We start from the raw sequence: 17341 nt of genomic DNA, 5'->3' as shown, positions 1-17341 counted from the left end.
TCAACGTTTTGGAGTGGATAAAATATGTCTCAAAAATGGCGTTCCCGTCTTTATGCCCTTAGAAACTGTCCAGGGGTGCATTGTGTTGTCCATTTGCGGCAGCCATTTTGCAAAGTCAAGCATGTTTGAGACAGAGTAAGAGGTTGCTTAACATTAAGAATGTTTTTAGGCATAAAGAAATTTTCATTTAAAGTCATTATTTATTTCCTATTTATATATTCTGAGATCTTTGTAATCGTTTTAGCGGAAATATATCACCGGCATGAACAAAAAATTACGGTACTTAAAGTCGATATTAAAATAATTACAATAGGTAATTAGAACTAGTGTATTGCGGATAGCCGTTACCGTTAGTATAGTAATGATTCTAATTCACTACGTTCAACCAAAATAAAGCATTTATCATATAAAACTCAACACCTATGTATGGGAGTGGCCTCCGACGGTCAATCATTTTATTAAAGGAACAAGTACATGAAATACAAAGGGCACGTGCCCGATCCTTCTTTCCTTCTCCCTTCTCTTCGTCCTGGTAGCCGCTAGGAATTCTTTTTCCAGAATCTTCCATGGAGTTCGTGCCTTTCTCAAAGAAAACGGGGACATTTCATAATTCTATGACTATAATTCTCAAGACTGAAATGACTATGTTACCCTCAAACTACATTTATTTCTCTATAGTCAATATCAGCAAAACTAAAATCATGGTATTTGTAGAAAAGGAATTCCTGATGGCCTTAATTTTACATACAACGGTACTGTTAAAGGAATAGAAAAGAATTTCAAATATCTTGAGGTTATTTTACTAAAACTGGTTTGACACAGTTCAATATTAAACAACTGTATGGTAAAGATTTAAAAGTCACGTGATTTCGATAATGAAAGTTCAAAAGGTCGTTGTTTCAAAAATAAATGTTTACACTCTTTTTGAACTCGACACATATACTGCCCCGAGAGGTGACCAATATATACTTATCTCGGGGAATACCTCTGTAACGTTCCTACAAAGTCGGCTATATACATAGTTATGTAACATATTACTGACATAGATGTTAACATATGTACATGTAGTGAAACAGACCTCAATTTTAATTTTCAATATTTTAATTCAAAATTTTAAACTCCTGCGTAAAATGATGGACTCGAGCAGCTTGAGTAATTTCAGGTTTGAAACATCTGTAATGGAAGTAATATTGAAAGCTCGTAATGGCAATTTCAGTTGGCATACTTTGGGGTAAAGGACTGGGGTTCGAATGGTATTTGGTAGAAAAAGAATTCCTGATGGCCTTAATTTTACATTCAACGGTACTGTTATAGGAATAGCTAAGGATTTTAAATATCTTTGGGTTCATTTCATTAAAACTGGTTTGACACAATTTAATATTAAACAACTGTATGGTAAAGATTTGAAAGCAATGTATGGTGCTATTTCCAAATGTAGGGATCATAATTTGTCAATAGACAGTCAACTTGATATATTTGACAAAGCCATCAAACCTATAGTTTTATATGGATGTGAAGTTTTGGGTTTCTGTAACTATAAACGTATCGAACGATTACATTTAAAAATTTGCAAACACATACTAAATATTAACGTCTACACCGAACTTTATGATATTCCGTCTTTGCGTATTGCAGAGTTATCTTCACTTGTGAGCAGGTATTGATTGTTACGTCATTTGTTTGTGAGAATAACGGCATCAATTTTTGAGAAAACGACGTAATTTTCTCCCACAAACCAATGACGTAACAATCAATACCTGCTCACAAGAACGATAACTCTGCAATAACTTGGAAGGTTTCCGCCGAAACTAGCCAAAGCGTATTGTAAGTTTAGAACATGTAATACTAAGTTACCAATTGAAAGTGGTAGTTGGTTCAATATACCATGTGAAAATAGATTATGTAGTTTATGTTATTTAAGAGAAATTGGCGACGAATTTCATTATCTGTTTACATGTACACATCAACCAATTCTCAATTGTAGGCGAAAACATATGTCCAGATATTATTATCAAAGACCAAACACATTTATATATGAGAATAAAACAATTGTCATTGTCATTGTTACACGTGCGGTTACACGTTACGCGCGGCTACCTGTCACATTGGCCTCACATCCGGACACTAGTACACCAGTACTACCTGGACTACAAACATTACGTATACCGTGACTATAATAAATACAATTCTTATCATACGGAGGGCAAGTCTTCGGACTTCACTGAATGACCTGCTTTATTGCCTTTTCTCTTCGCTAGGGTTATGCTGTTTGATGATATTTAATACTATTTTTAAAGAGAAGCCTAGTTAGCAAATGATAGAAAAAACTACGACAGACAACTCAGTGAAGTCTATGGCGAAACAAGGAGTTTATCAAAGTTTTACAATCCAACAAGTAAATTCGATATGTACACAATCCGTTTTGTTCATAGTCCTTATTTTCTTTGATAGTTTACACTGTTTCGACCAGGTAGAGATGTTTAAATATTAAGACTCTCTGTCAACGAAAGTCTGGGCCAATCTGGGTCCGTTTTCATGAAACTGTTCTCATGCTCAAACTCAGATTATGTGCTCAAAATTAATTTCTTGTTACAGTGATATATAAATAAAATTTCATAATTGGTCTATGAGTTGGAAGAACTTTGGAGAGACCTCACACCGTGTAAAATGTTTACGTATATTTTTTATTGTGTCACATGACTTAATTAAACCGGTTAAAGAAAGTTGGTTTGAGCACATAATCCATGCTTGAGCATGAGAATGGATTCATAAATACGAGCCCAGAGCAATTAACATTAGCTGAAATAAGTAGTTTAGTTATTATTTTAAAACAAAGAAAGCTAATTAAGATTTACATATGTTGATTTGACCACATTTGTATTCACTGCAGTATCGAAACTACGGCTCGAATGACGATTATGTAGTGTGGGCGTGGTTTAGTTTTAAGGTGGCGGTAATCATTTGGGGTTCTTATCACAGCAAGGCTACCGGCTCACGAAGACAACGTAGATACAGTAATCAGTAGGTACACACACATTTACAGAACTAAATGGTGTTATCGCTAGTGTCATTTGCAGTGTCAATTGTAAAATACTATTCTCTTTTGTACTTTTTTACCTGTGCAGTTTCCAATTGTATTTCACTCTTCGTAACTAAATAACTGTAAGTTCGTTTGGAAACGATTCATTATTTCTTAAACATTTTATAAAGTGTTATAATATGGTATATATACAGCTGTACGTTATTGTAACTTTGTGTAAGGTATTAGAGCGACAAGGTTATCACAAACCATGTCGTTTCTGAAGTTTAGATTTCTACAGATATTTAGATCATTGTTTTATTTATAAGTAAATGTAGGTTTAGCCAGGCATCCTGGTTTGACGTGACCTTGCCCCGCCCGAACCCTTTTATTAGGACAAATTCCGGAAATCTTCCTCCTGCAAATAGGTGGCCCCTAACTCGCATTGTCATTACAACTGCTATATTTTAACCACAAGATATTCTACAAGGAGTTTTGAAGAAAACAAGCCCCAGAAATATTCTCAAACAATAATTTGATTATTTTTATTATTATTCATTTTCATCTTATGTTCATGTATACTTTCGCATGTATTCGAGCGAGTTATCATAGTAAAACACGATATTTTATTTTTATAAAGACGCTATCTAACTGTTGTTAACGTTATCGTATGCTATGCAGGATGAGAGAGAGAAAAGCGCAATAGTTCACTTCAGACTAAGAGAAATGTATTTTCAGAGACGTGTAATTTATCCTAACGTTAACGAGCTGCGAGAAATGCATCTTTATTTGCAGACAAAATGGCGATCTTCGCTGTAGTGATGTTGACCTGCTTGTTGCCATGCCTACATGCCATGTTACCGGCTATGGCTAGTGTCAATCTGACGAATATTCACGACTGGGGGACCAGATTTGAGGGCATGTTTCAATTTCCTATTGACGAAGAAGTATATGGATGGGAGATCAAGGTCCATTTTAACTATCCCGTCATCCTCCATCTCGGTGTAAGTAAGCAAATAAATACACGTCCATTTCACGTGAAATACAAAATCGTCGTATGAACTCTCATATGTTCTATAGCACAAAACAAACAAACAGGTTCGAGACCTACGTCGTTTTTCTCCGGGAACTCCGGCTTTCTTTCACCATCAAAACCTGGAACGTCCTTAAATGACCCTAGCTGTTAATAGGACGTAAACCCCAATTAAACGAACAAAACGAACAAACAAACATTGTACTTTAGCATCTCTTCCTGCAGATGCAATCAAAATCACTAGAAATCCTTCCGCCGACAAAAGTTTTTAAAGACGTCCATTGTTTACAAGGGACGGGAGACTCCCGAGCTAGAGAGTTAAGCCGCCGCTTATAAATTGCAAGGGACTACAGGTCTTGAAGTTCCAACTTCTGTTCAGCACGTAAATGTTGTCTATACCCTAGTGTACATGTGTGGACAGAGGAATTCTGATACAGCAAAGTGGTGAAAGTACCTGTTTGAGGAGGGAGAAATAAGTGTTTGAAGATTGTTTGTTTTGTCTTCTCCTGCGTTCGGAACTTTCTGTCGTTTGGTTTTTGTTTATACTTTGAGTAGCTTTTCTGTTCTCTTTTATTTAACTGCACAGGAACACAAAACAACCATTTACAGCACCTCGGCTGACAAGAGAACGTTCGTGTTGGTCAACATCCTCAGTCAGGGCATCATGCATGCGAACGGTACTTTGTCCATGACCATCACCGGTCAGTACAACCGTTCGACCTCTGACCCCCCGATTGCAGCAACGGCAACATTCGTCAACCTGATACACGACGAACAAGTCGTCGCATCGTCACCAGCGGCAGGTATGACGTCATAAGACGATACATTTAACGCTGAAATCACGTGTTGTAGATATCGGGCAGGTCACACAAATAATATATTTTATTAAATAAATATGTTATATAATATGTTTGGTTCAGGATGATTTTGATTCGGATTTGCTTCAAGATTAATCTTTTAATGTGAATTCAGTTCATATGGATATATCTGCAAAAAATAATTACGAAAAATATAGAGAAGTCCGATTTGTTCCCTGCTGTTCCAGAAACGTTGTTTGCGCAATAAGTAGTGTGTGTGAAAGTGACGATTTGTTTCTAAAATATCAGTTTGAAGTGCGCTCCGGGCGCGGGTCGCATATTTCCCGCATGTTATAGAGGGCCGGAGTTCTGACGTTAATCGACGACAGACCGATATGAAAATAGTCGATAAAACGTCAGAATAATTCGGACTACGCAATAAGCTGCTTTTATTTAGTATTTACACAAGGAATGAGGATGTCAACCATCGTGTATTTTTTTTTTATTACATAAAACATCAATGAAACTTGTCTAGGTACGAAATCTTGGTCTTCAGATAAAATACAATGAAACAGTTCCAAGAACTGAGCAGATCTAGAAGAGCCTTAAACCATTGATGATATTGTACATATACCGATACAGTGAAGTAACCTGACTGTATGTGTCTCTCTTTGTATGTAAATCAATTACCTTGTTGTTTCAGTCGCGTCTGAGAAGTACAATTACGCCGAGGTCCTCGAAAAGTCCATCCTATTCTACGAGGCCCAGCGATCTGGGAAACTGCCTCCCACAAACCGTATACCGTGGAGAGGGGACTCGGCCATGAACGACCGAGGGCAGAATGGGGAGGATCTCACAGGGGGCTGGTTTGACGGTAGGTTTATTGTGACGTCACATCCGTTAATATTGGTAAAGATAATGTCATTGAACATCTAGTGTTGTACACTACTAAATTGTTAATACAAATCATATTTATGTAAATTGAAAACAATAAGTTATCACCCCTACATATCTGGGATTGGGAAAAGTATAACCCTGCTGTTGCCCAATGCATGTTGTGAGAGGCAACTTATGTGTGAAGCCCCTTCGGAATTGAGGATTTGCTTTTGTGCCCTCTAATTGGAGACACAACAGAGACCAAAATAAATGTAATGCACCCATTGCGACATTTAGGATCTTTAGATTTTCTCTCTACTTCTTAATAATATTTTTGTTTCCTAACGCCTTGCTTGGCAATACCTGACCTTAGTGTTAAACGTTTGCCCAGGTGAGGAAGGCATTGGGTTCTGTCCCCATGCCAGGACATACCAAATTCCTTAAAATGGTAGTTGCTAAACGTTTGTTCTCCCGATGTCAGTATAATGTGACCAGGTGGCCATAGGATACAGTGCCGAGTGCCTTCGGCATGGCATGTAAATGAAGTAGCACTCTAAAGTCGGAAACAGATCGGCGGTCTCGCTTGGAGACACATTCACAAAAACAAAGCCCAACAAATAAGATTTGGTGTTCTTGCTTCAGTTTCACGAACGTACCTCAACTAAGGGAAATTCATTAAGTTATGATATTAACTGTTTACCGTTTCTTAACCCAAATAATACTTTCCTGTGTCGTATGTTAAACAATTTACTTATCCTAAGAAGTTGTTATATATATATATCTATCTTTTGGCATTACACAAATATCCTTTTGGTGATTCGTGTAATTAGTCCTCGTAAAAAAGTTCCGTACTTAGTTAATTGCATCTACGATGTCCTTTGTTATACTATATATACATTATGTATATTTCAGCGGGTGATCACATAAAATTCGCGTTGCCTCTAGCTAGCAGTGTGTCAATGTTGGCATGGGGTCTCGTCGAGTTTAAGGACGCTTATGTTGGTGCCGGGCAACTGGACAATATGTACGACAGTATCCGATGGCCCCTGGAGTGGATGATGAAAGCACATACGGGTCCTAACGAGCTATATGTTCAGGTCAGTGGGACGCTTGTTACACTTTGTCCACTGTATGGAGGGCTTGATGATTCATTCCCTACTAGCGCTTGTCTTGGTTGAAGAAAAGTGTTTATTTTACTTTTGATAAGCGACCTTACTACCAAGGCCAATTAAACGTTGGCCAGTCGTCGTAATTGACGAAAATTCTTAGTTAAGGATATTTGCTTTTGTCTGTGTAAGGCAAAACTTTGTAAAGCATCATTCGTCCTCACATTTTACATTAGATTTGCAGGATTTTGCTGTTGCTTACTTATGTTTTTTATGGATTTGGAATAAAAAATATAAGGCTTTGTTGAGCTTTTTCCCTTCAAATTCATAACGCGGGGGTATCCACATTTTCCCTTGCCTGAGGTACCCTTGTATTACCTCAGACATGACATGCGAAACATGTTAATAAACGCAATCTCCTTGTCTTTATGATGTTTTTTTTTTCTTTTTCTCGTGGAAGATTGTTTTAAGGGTTTTATGTTTGGCAACTTATGACTCTTTCCCCTCGGGTTGCGATCCCTTCATCTCAATCTTTGTTAGCGTATATGTAGGGGGATATGTTTGAATGGAACTGTTTGGATGGAATTGTGTCTCAGTCCTAACATGCGTTTATAAGCTATTGTTCACAGCTAGAACGTTTCTTCACGTTTGTCTGTTGACCTCCTGCAGGTCGGGGATGTTGACCTTGATCACCACTTCTGGGGAAGACCGGAAGATATGAAAATGGCACGACCAGCCTATAAGATAACTGCTGAAAAGCCCGGAAGTGACGTAGCTGGCGAGTTCGCTGCAGCTATGGCGGCAAGTTATATTGCGTTTAAGGACAAGGGTGAGTTTTCAGGAAGATATACGAGACATGTTAACATAGCAGATGGGATACGTTTTAACATTTTACAGCAGTGAACTAATATATTTATACAACTTGAAAGCAGTTTCAAGTGTTAGAATTTGGGATATGGCAATATGGCAATACATTATCTAAGATCCTGTATATTTCTGATACTTTAAACAGGCGCATCACAAACGAGAGTAATCAAAAGCAGCAAATAAATGAATAAATAGATAAATTAAAAATAATCCAACAAATAATTAAAAAATGAAGATATTTATTCACAACTAATGGCCAAAATATGTTGCTTTAGATCCACAATTTGCGGCCGACCTCCTTAGACATGCCAGAGAGATCTACGCCTTTGCGCTGCAGTACAATGGTACCTACAGTAAAAGTCTCCCTCAGTCGGCTGGTGCTGCTTATGGGTGAGATATCACAAATTCAATTACTGCCATTTCTTGAATTCGAACATCACTCTTTTGTCACGACAATGGATGTTCAAATCGAATGCGCCCCATTAGTGGCTACCAAAACACTATTTGTAATCGAATGCGCCCCATTAGTGGCTACCAAAACACTATTTGTAATCGAACCCGCCCCTTTAATCAACACCGCTCTAGGGTTGCAAACCTTATTCTTGTATAACATACTTTCTGATCGTAATTTTGATATTATGATTTTGTAGATATTTAGCAATACGTTCATGGTTGGATTTAATAAAAAAAAAATATATGCAAGTCTGCGCACTGAAGATGATTTTCCCCAAAAGCCTTTTGGCCGAGCTACGTGGAAACTCTGATTAAGATATACTTCTGTTGTACTGTGCCTTACTGTACCTTAGTGTAAACTGTATAAATTCATGCAGTTAAATATCTGAAGAAAACAAATGCCGTTTAATACATTTCCAAATTCAATCAATAAATAACGCTACGAGTAATTGAAGTTATGACTCTAAAACGGCAGAGAACTGAAACTCTATGTTAGCCCTCCATCCCCTTTACCCCAATCCCCAAGTTACATTACACATAACCACATTTTATTTGAAGTAAAGGAACAGTGATAAAGGATATGAAGTAATTTCTTTATATCATAGAGGTTCTACAATACATATTTAAATGGTCACATTTCCCTACCTTCCGAAGCTCCGTGTGAGCGTCAATTCTTCCTTCTGTAGGTCTTCGGACTACGATGACGAAATGTGCTGGGGAGGGGCGTGGCTGTATTTGGCCACAGGTGAGGAGAAATTCCTGACAGATTCCAAGAAATATCACCATCCGGGAACTAGCTGGGGACAGTCCTGGGGTAACAAGGATATAGGTTGTAAGGTAAGGCGAGACGCTGGGAATTCGGTTTTTATTTTATTTTGTTTAACGTCCTATCAACAGCCGTGGTCATTTAAGGACACGTGTAATGTGTGCGTGTGTACAGGAGGCCGCTTGTTGGTGTATTTGTTTGCCGTATGGTGGTGTTTTTGTTGGCCGTATGTTGGTGTATTTGTCTCCTTTCGATAGCGCTGAGCGGATGCCGACTTTAGAGTGCTACCTCATTGACATATCATGCCAAAATCACCAAGCTCACTATTCCAATCGGTCACATGTTGCCTTTACCCTTAAATTTATCACTTTTGATACCTTTGGTGTATGTCACGGCCCGTGTGTAGGTCTTACAAGATACTGTGAGTAAGGTCAGGTATATTTTTTATATAGAGAGGTTTGGCGTTTAATAAATAATTGTCGTTCTATCGCGTGGTGTATACCTTTCTTTCATGTTACAGGTATTACTGTACAATGTCACCGGAGAAGACAAGTATAAGGCTGATATTACAGGCACATTCACGGATTGGATGCCCGGAGGAAGTCTCCCCTACTTCAAAAGTGGCCTAGCCTTCCGCGACCAATGGGGATCTCTCAGGCATGCTGGTACGTAAACGTAGCTATATATAATTAGGGAAGGAATATGTCAGGCATGCCGGTAGGTATCTATATTTAGTAACGGAAGTGGATCTCTCAGGCATGCCGGTAGGTAGCTATATTTAATAACGGAAGTGGATCTCTCAGGCATGCCGGTAGGTAGCTATATTTAGTAACGGAATTCGATCTCTCAGGCATGCCGGTAGGTAGCTATATTTAGTAACGGAATGGGATCTATCAGGCATGCCGCTACGTAGCTATATACAGCAGCGAATGGGGGACTCTGGCAAGCAGTACCTTGTATTATACTAAATATATTGAAATGTTGATGCAATATTTATAATAGTAATATGCTTTCGTCGGGGATCAAACCAGCGACTCCAGCATTCTAGTCCGCTGCTCTAACCATTGAGCTAAAGGGACCCGCTACCTAGCGCGAAGTTACACTATTAAAACCTGCCACGTTAGTACGTAGCTTTGTATAGAAACATTGGCGTCCCCAAGATATATAATAATATTACGTACCAAATGAAGAAACAAGGACTAGACATGTTCGTGCAGGTAATTGGTAGCTTTATGATTATGTGAAAAAGGGACATCTTGGACAAATACTCCGCAGCTAGATATAAACAAGGGATTTCCCAGACATAAGGTACACTATGTATAATGAAGGAAACTCTTGAAATTGTACGAAAATAAGAGACATTTTCGTATTTTCCTTGCAGCCAATATGGCGTTCGTAGCTTTGGTAGCTGCTGAGCATGGAATAAATAGCGACGCATACCGCGCATGGGCGAAGTCTCAGATCCATATCGCTCTGGGAGACACCGGAAGGAGTTTTGTGGTTGGTTTTGGCGTTAACCCGCCCAGTCATCCTCACCACAGGGCAAGGTCAGTATTAGTTATGTCAATTTGACCTTCAACACGAAAGTCTGAGATTCGATTCTCAGGATAAACGTGTTCTAATTAGGTACTATCGCGTGTCCATAACAAAACGTCTCTGCGTGTCCATAACAAAACGTCTCTTGACCAGTTCTCTTAGTTATCCCTGGTAAACGACTTGTAGGTCCTGTATCTCAATTTACAGTCTAGTTCCAAATTCAAGCTAATAATAATCTGTTCCTCTATATTTCATGCATATTACATTTTTGCAATGTGACTTTACCTGCAGTCAGTTAAAACGCTATAGAAACACAAAGGATGAGTGTTTTTAAGGCCCTTTTTTTGGCCACTGTATATTTGCCCTCCTTGATGTGTTCAAAGATGTCCTTTTGTATTACATGCGCAAAGACTAAGGTAAAAGTTTGACCGAAAGTGAGTTTTTGGGGGTACCAAAAGGGGTAGGGTAAATCACAAATATAATTTGCTGTTTTCAAAATGAGCTTAAAAACCAAAAATGGAATTTCTGTTTTTGAAAACATGTGTACACTAAACAGGCATATATTCGTCACTTAAAGATCGTTCATAAAAAAAACAGAGGATTAAGTCAGGGGGTGCTTTTATCAACGTTTTTTTCAAATTCTCATTACTCTGCCTTGAAAAGAGTATCTGCCCCGAAAACGGAGAAGATATAGTAAATCCATTTACATGTATTCATTTTAGAAGCAGATACTTGTGATTTGACCTAGATTTACATGGCGGGTGTCGTTTATGGAAGCAGGGGACGCTTACCCTTCCGGAATACCTGGTCCTCTTCTTGTTCTACTTTCAAGGGTCTCCATATTAATATTTTGATTGTTCATAATAAGTCCTGATTTACATCTATCAACATATTTCTTTTCTGTTGATTGAGACACGTAGCACATACTATATCATTATTGCATTTTGTGATTGGTTTCGCAAAATTCTCTGTGTTAGATATCGATATTCATGCAAATATACATGCACTGATAAAAAGAGAAGAGTAAGACGCAATAAACAACGAGCGGTGTTCTTGAATGATCATGGTACCGTACCAAAACGGGAAAATATGGTCAACATTATGGTAAAATATGGAGAGAAAAAATAAATAGCTCAATGAACTGTCGAAATAGTAATTCAATAAGATTTCAGAGAGCTATATTAATGTAAAAAAAATTAAATAACCTTACCCCGCAATTTCTCACAAGGAAGTAATGTAAAATGGCTCATAAACACAGCTCTCGGTCATCTATTATTCAGTTGTCGTCCCAACTCCGCGCTGTTTATAAAAACAACTCAACATTCGGGCACTGGCCAAAAATAAGAAATTATCCAAGACACTGTGACGTTTTAAATATCAATACATGAACATCGCTGTTGATATTATTTTATGTTAGAAATACATTCTTTTTATATTTTTTGTGTAAATATTTGACATTTTTTAGTATTCTATCATTGTACATAGTGTACATCTAGATAGGTACGATCCTAAAGAAACGATCATGATTATCCCCAATCGTCCGTCATTACGTCTGTCAGTAAGGATCGTAATACAGTCTCCTGCTAGCTCGTGCAACAGTTCCCTACTATAAGGGAGGCAAGGATCTTGCTAGAGTCCTCTGTGGTAGCTATAAACTAAAAGGAAGGCAAGGATCTGGTACCGTTCCCTTGTGGTAGATATACACTAATAGGGGAGGCAAGGATCGGGTACCGTTCCCTTGTGGTCGCTATACACTGAAAGGGGAGGTAAAGACCGTGCTGCAGTCCCCTGTGGTAGCTATATACTCTAGGGGAGGCAAATATAGTGCTACTGTCCCCTGTAATAGTGAAATATGTACTTGCGGGGGGCACTGATCAAGCTACAGTCCCCTGTGGTAGTTATATATATACTCTTGGGAGGCAATGATCGTGCTACAGTCCCCTGTGGTAGATATATTTATACTATAGGGGAGGCAATGATCGTGCTACAGTCTCCTGTGGTAGTTATATTTATACTCTAGGGGAGGCAATGATCGTGCTACAGTCCCATGAGGTAGTTATATATATACTCTTGGGCGGCAATGATCGTGCTACAGTCCCCTGTGGTAGTTATATTTATACTCTAGGGGAGGCAATTATATTGTAACAGTCCCCTGTTGTAGCTATATTTATACTCTAGGGGAGGCAATGATCGTGTTACAGTCCCCTGTGGTAGTTATATTTATACTCTAGGGGAGGCATTGATAGTGTTACAGTCCCCTGTTGTAGCTATATTTATACGCTAGGGGAGGCAATGATCGTGCTACAGTCCCCTGTGGTAGTTATATTTATATTATAGGGGAGGCAATGATCGTGTTACAGTCCCCTGTGGTAGTTATATTTATACTTTAGGGGAGTCAATGATCGTGTTACAGTCCCCTGCTGTGGCTATATTTATACTCTAGGGGAGGCAATGATCGTGCTACAGTCCCCTGTGGTAGCTATATTTATACTCTAGGGGAGGCAATGATCGTGCTACAGTCCCCTGTGGTAGCTATATTTATACTCTAGGGGAGGCAATGATAATGTTACAGTCCCCTGTGGTAGTTATATTTATACTCTAGGGGAGGCATTGGTAGTGTTACAGTCCCCTGTTGTAGCTATATTTATACGCTAGGTGAGGCAATGATCGTGCTACAGTCCCCTGTGGTAGTTATATATATACTATAGGGGAGGCAATTATAGTGCTACAGTCCCATGTGGTAGTTATATATATACTATAGGGGAGGCAATGATCGTGCCTCAGTCCCCTGTGGTAGTTATATTTATACTCTAAGGGAGGCAATGATCGTGTTACAGTCCCCTGTGGTAGTTATATTTATACTCTAGGGGAGGCATTGGTAGTGTTACAGTCCCCTGTTGTAGCTATATTTATACTCTAGGGGAGGCAATGATCGTGCTACAGTCCCCTGTGGTAGTTATATTTATACTATAGGGGAGGCAATGATAGTGTTACAGTCCCCTGTGGTAGTTATATTTATACTTTAGGGGAGGCAATGATCATGTTACAGTCCCCTGCTGTAGCTATATTTATACTCTAGGGGAGGCAATGATAGTGTTACAGTCCCCTGTGGTAGTTATACATATACGCTAGGGGAGGCAAGGATCGTGTTACAGTCCCCTGTTATAGCTATAAACTATACATGAGACAATGGTTATACTATAGAGGAGACAACGAGTGTGCTACAGTGTCCTGTGGTAGCGGAGGCAAATATACAAGTCATCTGTGGTAGCTAATAGCTATGTACTATAGGGGATGCAAGTATCGTGCATACAGACCCCTGTAGTAGCTATACATTCATAAGAAAGGAAAGATTGTGCTTCAGTCCCAGTACACATTGTACAAATATTATTACATATTATACACAGTACAAATTTTACGACAGTTTATACCGTCCTTATACATAATTTCTGATCCCATTAATGCCTCAGAGTGGTCTAGAGGAGTAGGCTTTCTAATATTTATCTGCCAGCTTCCCCTTTTTGGCATATCACCTCAGCCCCAGGGGTGCTAGAATTACGTTTTTAAACCAAACTTAGTAGGGTTAAATTGTTGAGATCTCAATTGTTTCCAAGACACGGTGGATATATTGAACCCCAACGTAAATCTTGGTGGTGTTGAAGTGACAATGGGTGGGGTAGGGGCACATGTTCCATTTACGCATAGACTATGCAGTCTATAAAGCGATCTTCATCAATAAAATAATACATTTTAGGAGATAGTCGGTAGACCGTTGATCTGAGTAGTTATCAATACTGGTAGCGATACTTACAGGGATTATTAGCGGTAGTCGGCAGGGATTAACTGTAATTGGTCTACCTGATATAGAATTAAACAATAAAGAGTTACCTACCATTTTACTCAACTTGGAATTAGCCAAAATATATCGTATTTTGATGTTTTTCTTTCCCATTTCAAATCATAATTTATATGCAATTGTTCAGAACGCACTAAAATGTCTCCCTCTCAAATGATCGAGAGTTAGAATATTGTTGTAGTATTATATTTAATGTTATATAAACTGCACACCTGCGAAGAAAGATATTATTTTATATAAAAACTGTACGATTTCCTAGCCTTGCTGATGTTATTTCAAACACGGAAGTGCCAAACTGTGCGCTGATGTGCAATCAAAGCTCCCCTAACCCCTGATTGGCCTTTAAGCTTCGATTTTGTCGTGAAGCGACTACACTTTCAACTGCATGAGCGGTTTCACGGTGAGTGAGAGTGAGAGATTTTGGGAGAGTGTGTGTGTGGGGAGAGTGAGATATTGCGGGAGGTAGTGTGTGGGGGAGAGTGATGGTGGGAGAGAGAATGAGTATAGGTGGTTGCTATGGATTATTTGTTGTTGAGCAAGGAGATGCACTTTGGATTTGTAGTCCTAAACAAAAGAAAAAGTGTTTTTTTAAGTAAAACAACTATATAACCAATATCTGTGCCAAGTTGCGTGCCTATCCAAAAATGCCCCATATCTACAATCAGTGCATAAACATTGGAAATAGGCACTACAATTGATAAAACAATGAAATGGGTTAACTTAAACGTTTAAAACAGATGCTTTTTTTGAAGCTAGGAGACTTAAAATTACCAGCAAATCAATCTTTATATATTAAATTTATCATTTTACTGTGGTTGTGGTGGCAAATGCCATTTTTTTTATTTGTAAGATAACTTTAATAAGTAAGAAAACAAATCAGGACCTGGAACTCACTTCAGCCACAGGTGGTGAACACATATTATATGATATATATGATATACAATATTAACTGTTACTATCATATACTTAAAGCATATAAAGTGCTCACTGCAACTTTTAATTCACTTAAGATAGAGAGGTATTTGAAATTGTCAAGTTTGAGATGTGTCCAGAGGCCATAACTCAGTATAAAACAAAAGGAAAGTGTGTAGTAAATATGCGTTATATATAAGTGTGCTCAAATAAGTAAATTGAATCCTCTGTTTTTTATAAATGATTTACAGTGACGATTGAATTTTTCATTCTTTTATATATGCCTGTTTGGTTTACGCATGTTTTCAAAACCAGAAATGGAACTTTTTTGATTTTTAAACTCATTTTGAAAGCAGAAAATTATATTTGTGATTTACCCTACCCCTTTTGGTAATCCCAAACTCACTTTCGGTCGAACTTATACCTTAGTTTTTGTGCATGTAATACAATAGGACAACTTTGAACAAATTAAGGAGGGCATAATCCGAATATACCGGGCCCAAAAAAGGCCTTATTTATAGACACTCATCCTTTGCTTTTGGGGCAAATCCGCAGGTTACAATTTAAACTCTCGCACTAGACTAATAACTAATGCTTTTTGGTTTCGCGGTGTTTCTAGCTCCCGTATTACATTCACGTCGATTTTTTTTTTAAAATAAATTTACAGCAAAATATACACTCTTAACCATAAAAACGTAAAAGTCATATTGATAACAAAAACACACAACCAGCTTATAACAATGTAATGCGTTGTAAGGGAAGCAATATCTTTCAAGCGATGAATTAATTAGTTCTATTATTAATTTGTAACTGTCTACAACCCACTTCCTGTTGGTGCAGTTCCTGCCCATCGATGCCAGCACCATGCTCTTTTGAGGCGCTGACCAGGCCGGAGTCAAGCCCCCACACGGTATACGGCGGACTTGTGGGCGGGCCGAGCCAGGAGGGTAGTTATATAGACGACAGACAGGATTACAAACAGAACGAAGTGGCCTGTGATTATAACGCGGGCTTCCAGTCAGCTGTAGCAGGTCCGTACACTCCCTGATGGCCTATTAAGTATGGTGGGGCAAGTGCTTCGAAATTGCCAAAAAAGTTGCTTATGCAAAAAATAATTTTACAATGAAAAAATATAAACTTTTTTTTTCATAATTATTTTACAGGATTATTGCACACACATCAATCAAAAATTGTACAAAAAAACATGTCTTTGAATGCCCCCCATATCTTTTTCTGTATATGCAAAACTGTCAGTTTCGAGCTTTCCGCGGCATTGATCATGATAAGAACAATTAGCGTTAACTACTATTAAATTCATATTCTGATTGTCTTCATTTCATTTGCAGGTCTGAAGCATCTCTCATTAACTGGACAACTAGCCTAGATTTTAACTGTTTCTATCTTATTAACAATAAAAAAAGGTATATTTCAGACAGTGTCGATTTATTTATTTATTCTTGATCATGGTTTGATCGTGGTTTATCGTCCACGCAACGGTCTGGATAATCTAATGATAGTTAAAGTATCTTTATTTAAGTTTAATAAATATGTCTTGAAATGAATTAACGATACGTTGATGTCTTGAAATGTTATATAGATATTTCGAACAATAAGGACTATATATATAAGATCTTCCATTTGTTTCTTACATATCTTACACATTTGTTTTCGAAATATCTTCTTAAGTCTATGAGAGATCTATTTCAGGTACAATGCATTTCATGTTTTGTCGGCTTGCAACACATAGAGAATAATTCAGTTCAATTCAATTCAATTCAATTCAAATTAGTTTATTATAGTGTCACCCTTACATCCAGTCTATATTAGACTTACGAGACACTTACTCTTCTCCTATCATTCTAGACTGTAAAAGTATTACATATATATACATACTTATGAATTAAAAACAATTTGCCAATATAAAACTATAAAAACAATTGACATTAAAAGACACATTACTGTTTAATTATAGATCAAGTTGCGTCGTCGATTGAGAATATTAACACAGGTTTTGGCACAGGACCTCGCCAAGTAAGTGTTGCTTAGAATTACAACTAACTTTTCCTCTTTACTCATATTGTAAAAATCATTTGTGATTTTACTAGCCTCCTTCAATAGGC

The 17341-nt window shown here is 37.9% G+C and overlaps 1 protein-coding gene across 4 annotated transcripts; it reads left to right on the top strand.

Moving 5' to 3' along the window:
• Nucleotides 1–2936: 2936 nt before the first annotated feature.
• On the top strand, nt 2937–16653 carry LOC110456820 (endoglucanase E-4-like). Of its 4 annotated transcripts, none has more exons than XM_021507807.1 (12): nt 2937–3025; nt 3815–4023; nt 4639–4855; nt 5553–5723; nt 6638–6822; nt 7501–7660; nt 7974–8088; nt 8838–8988; nt 9438–9582; nt 10299–10464; nt 16062–16252; nt 16568–16653. In XM_021507807.1, the coding sequence occupies exons 2-12, from the start codon at nt 3820–3822 to the stop codon at nt 16603–16605; spliced, it is 1743 nt and encodes a 580-aa protein (XP_021363482.1). In that variant the 5' UTR covers nt 2937–3025; nt 3815–3819; the 3' UTR covers nt 16606–16653. The 4 variants fall into 4 exon arrangements, with proteins under 4 accessions (XP_021363482.1, XP_021363481.1, XP_021363483.1 ...); XM_021507806.1 differs by having other exon boundaries at nt 2958–3021; XM_021507808.1 differs by having other exon boundaries at nt 2988–3005.
• Nucleotides 16654–17341: the final 688 nt, after the last annotated feature.

Source organism: Mizuhopecten yessoensis, unplaced genomic scaffold, assembly GCF_002113885.1.
Source record: "Mizuhopecten yessoensis strain PY_sf001 unplaced genomic scaffold, ASM211388v2 scaffold8853, whole genome shotgun sequence".
NCBI lineage: Eukaryota > Metazoa > Mollusca > Bivalvia > Pectinida > Pectinidae > Mizuhopecten > Mizuhopecten yessoensis.
The sequence above is the reverse complement of the archived record's forward strand: the minus strand, read 5'-3'. Positions and strand labels throughout refer to the sequence as shown.

Excerpts from the sequence above, each read along its gene's own strand:
- LOC110456820 (XM_021507807.1), top strand. The coding sequence starts at position 3,820 with ATGGCGATCTTCGCTGTAGTGATGTTGACCTGCTTGTTGCCATGCCTA. Across the intron at positions 8,989-9,437 it reads ACAAGGATATAGGTTGTAAG|GTATTACTGTACAATGTCAC; the intron begins GTAAGGCGAGAC and ends TTCATGTTACAG. Across the intron at positions 9,583-10,298 it reads GGGATCTCTCAGGCATGCTG|CCAATATGGCGTTCGTAGCT; the intron begins GTACGTAAACGT and ends TTTTCCTTGCAG.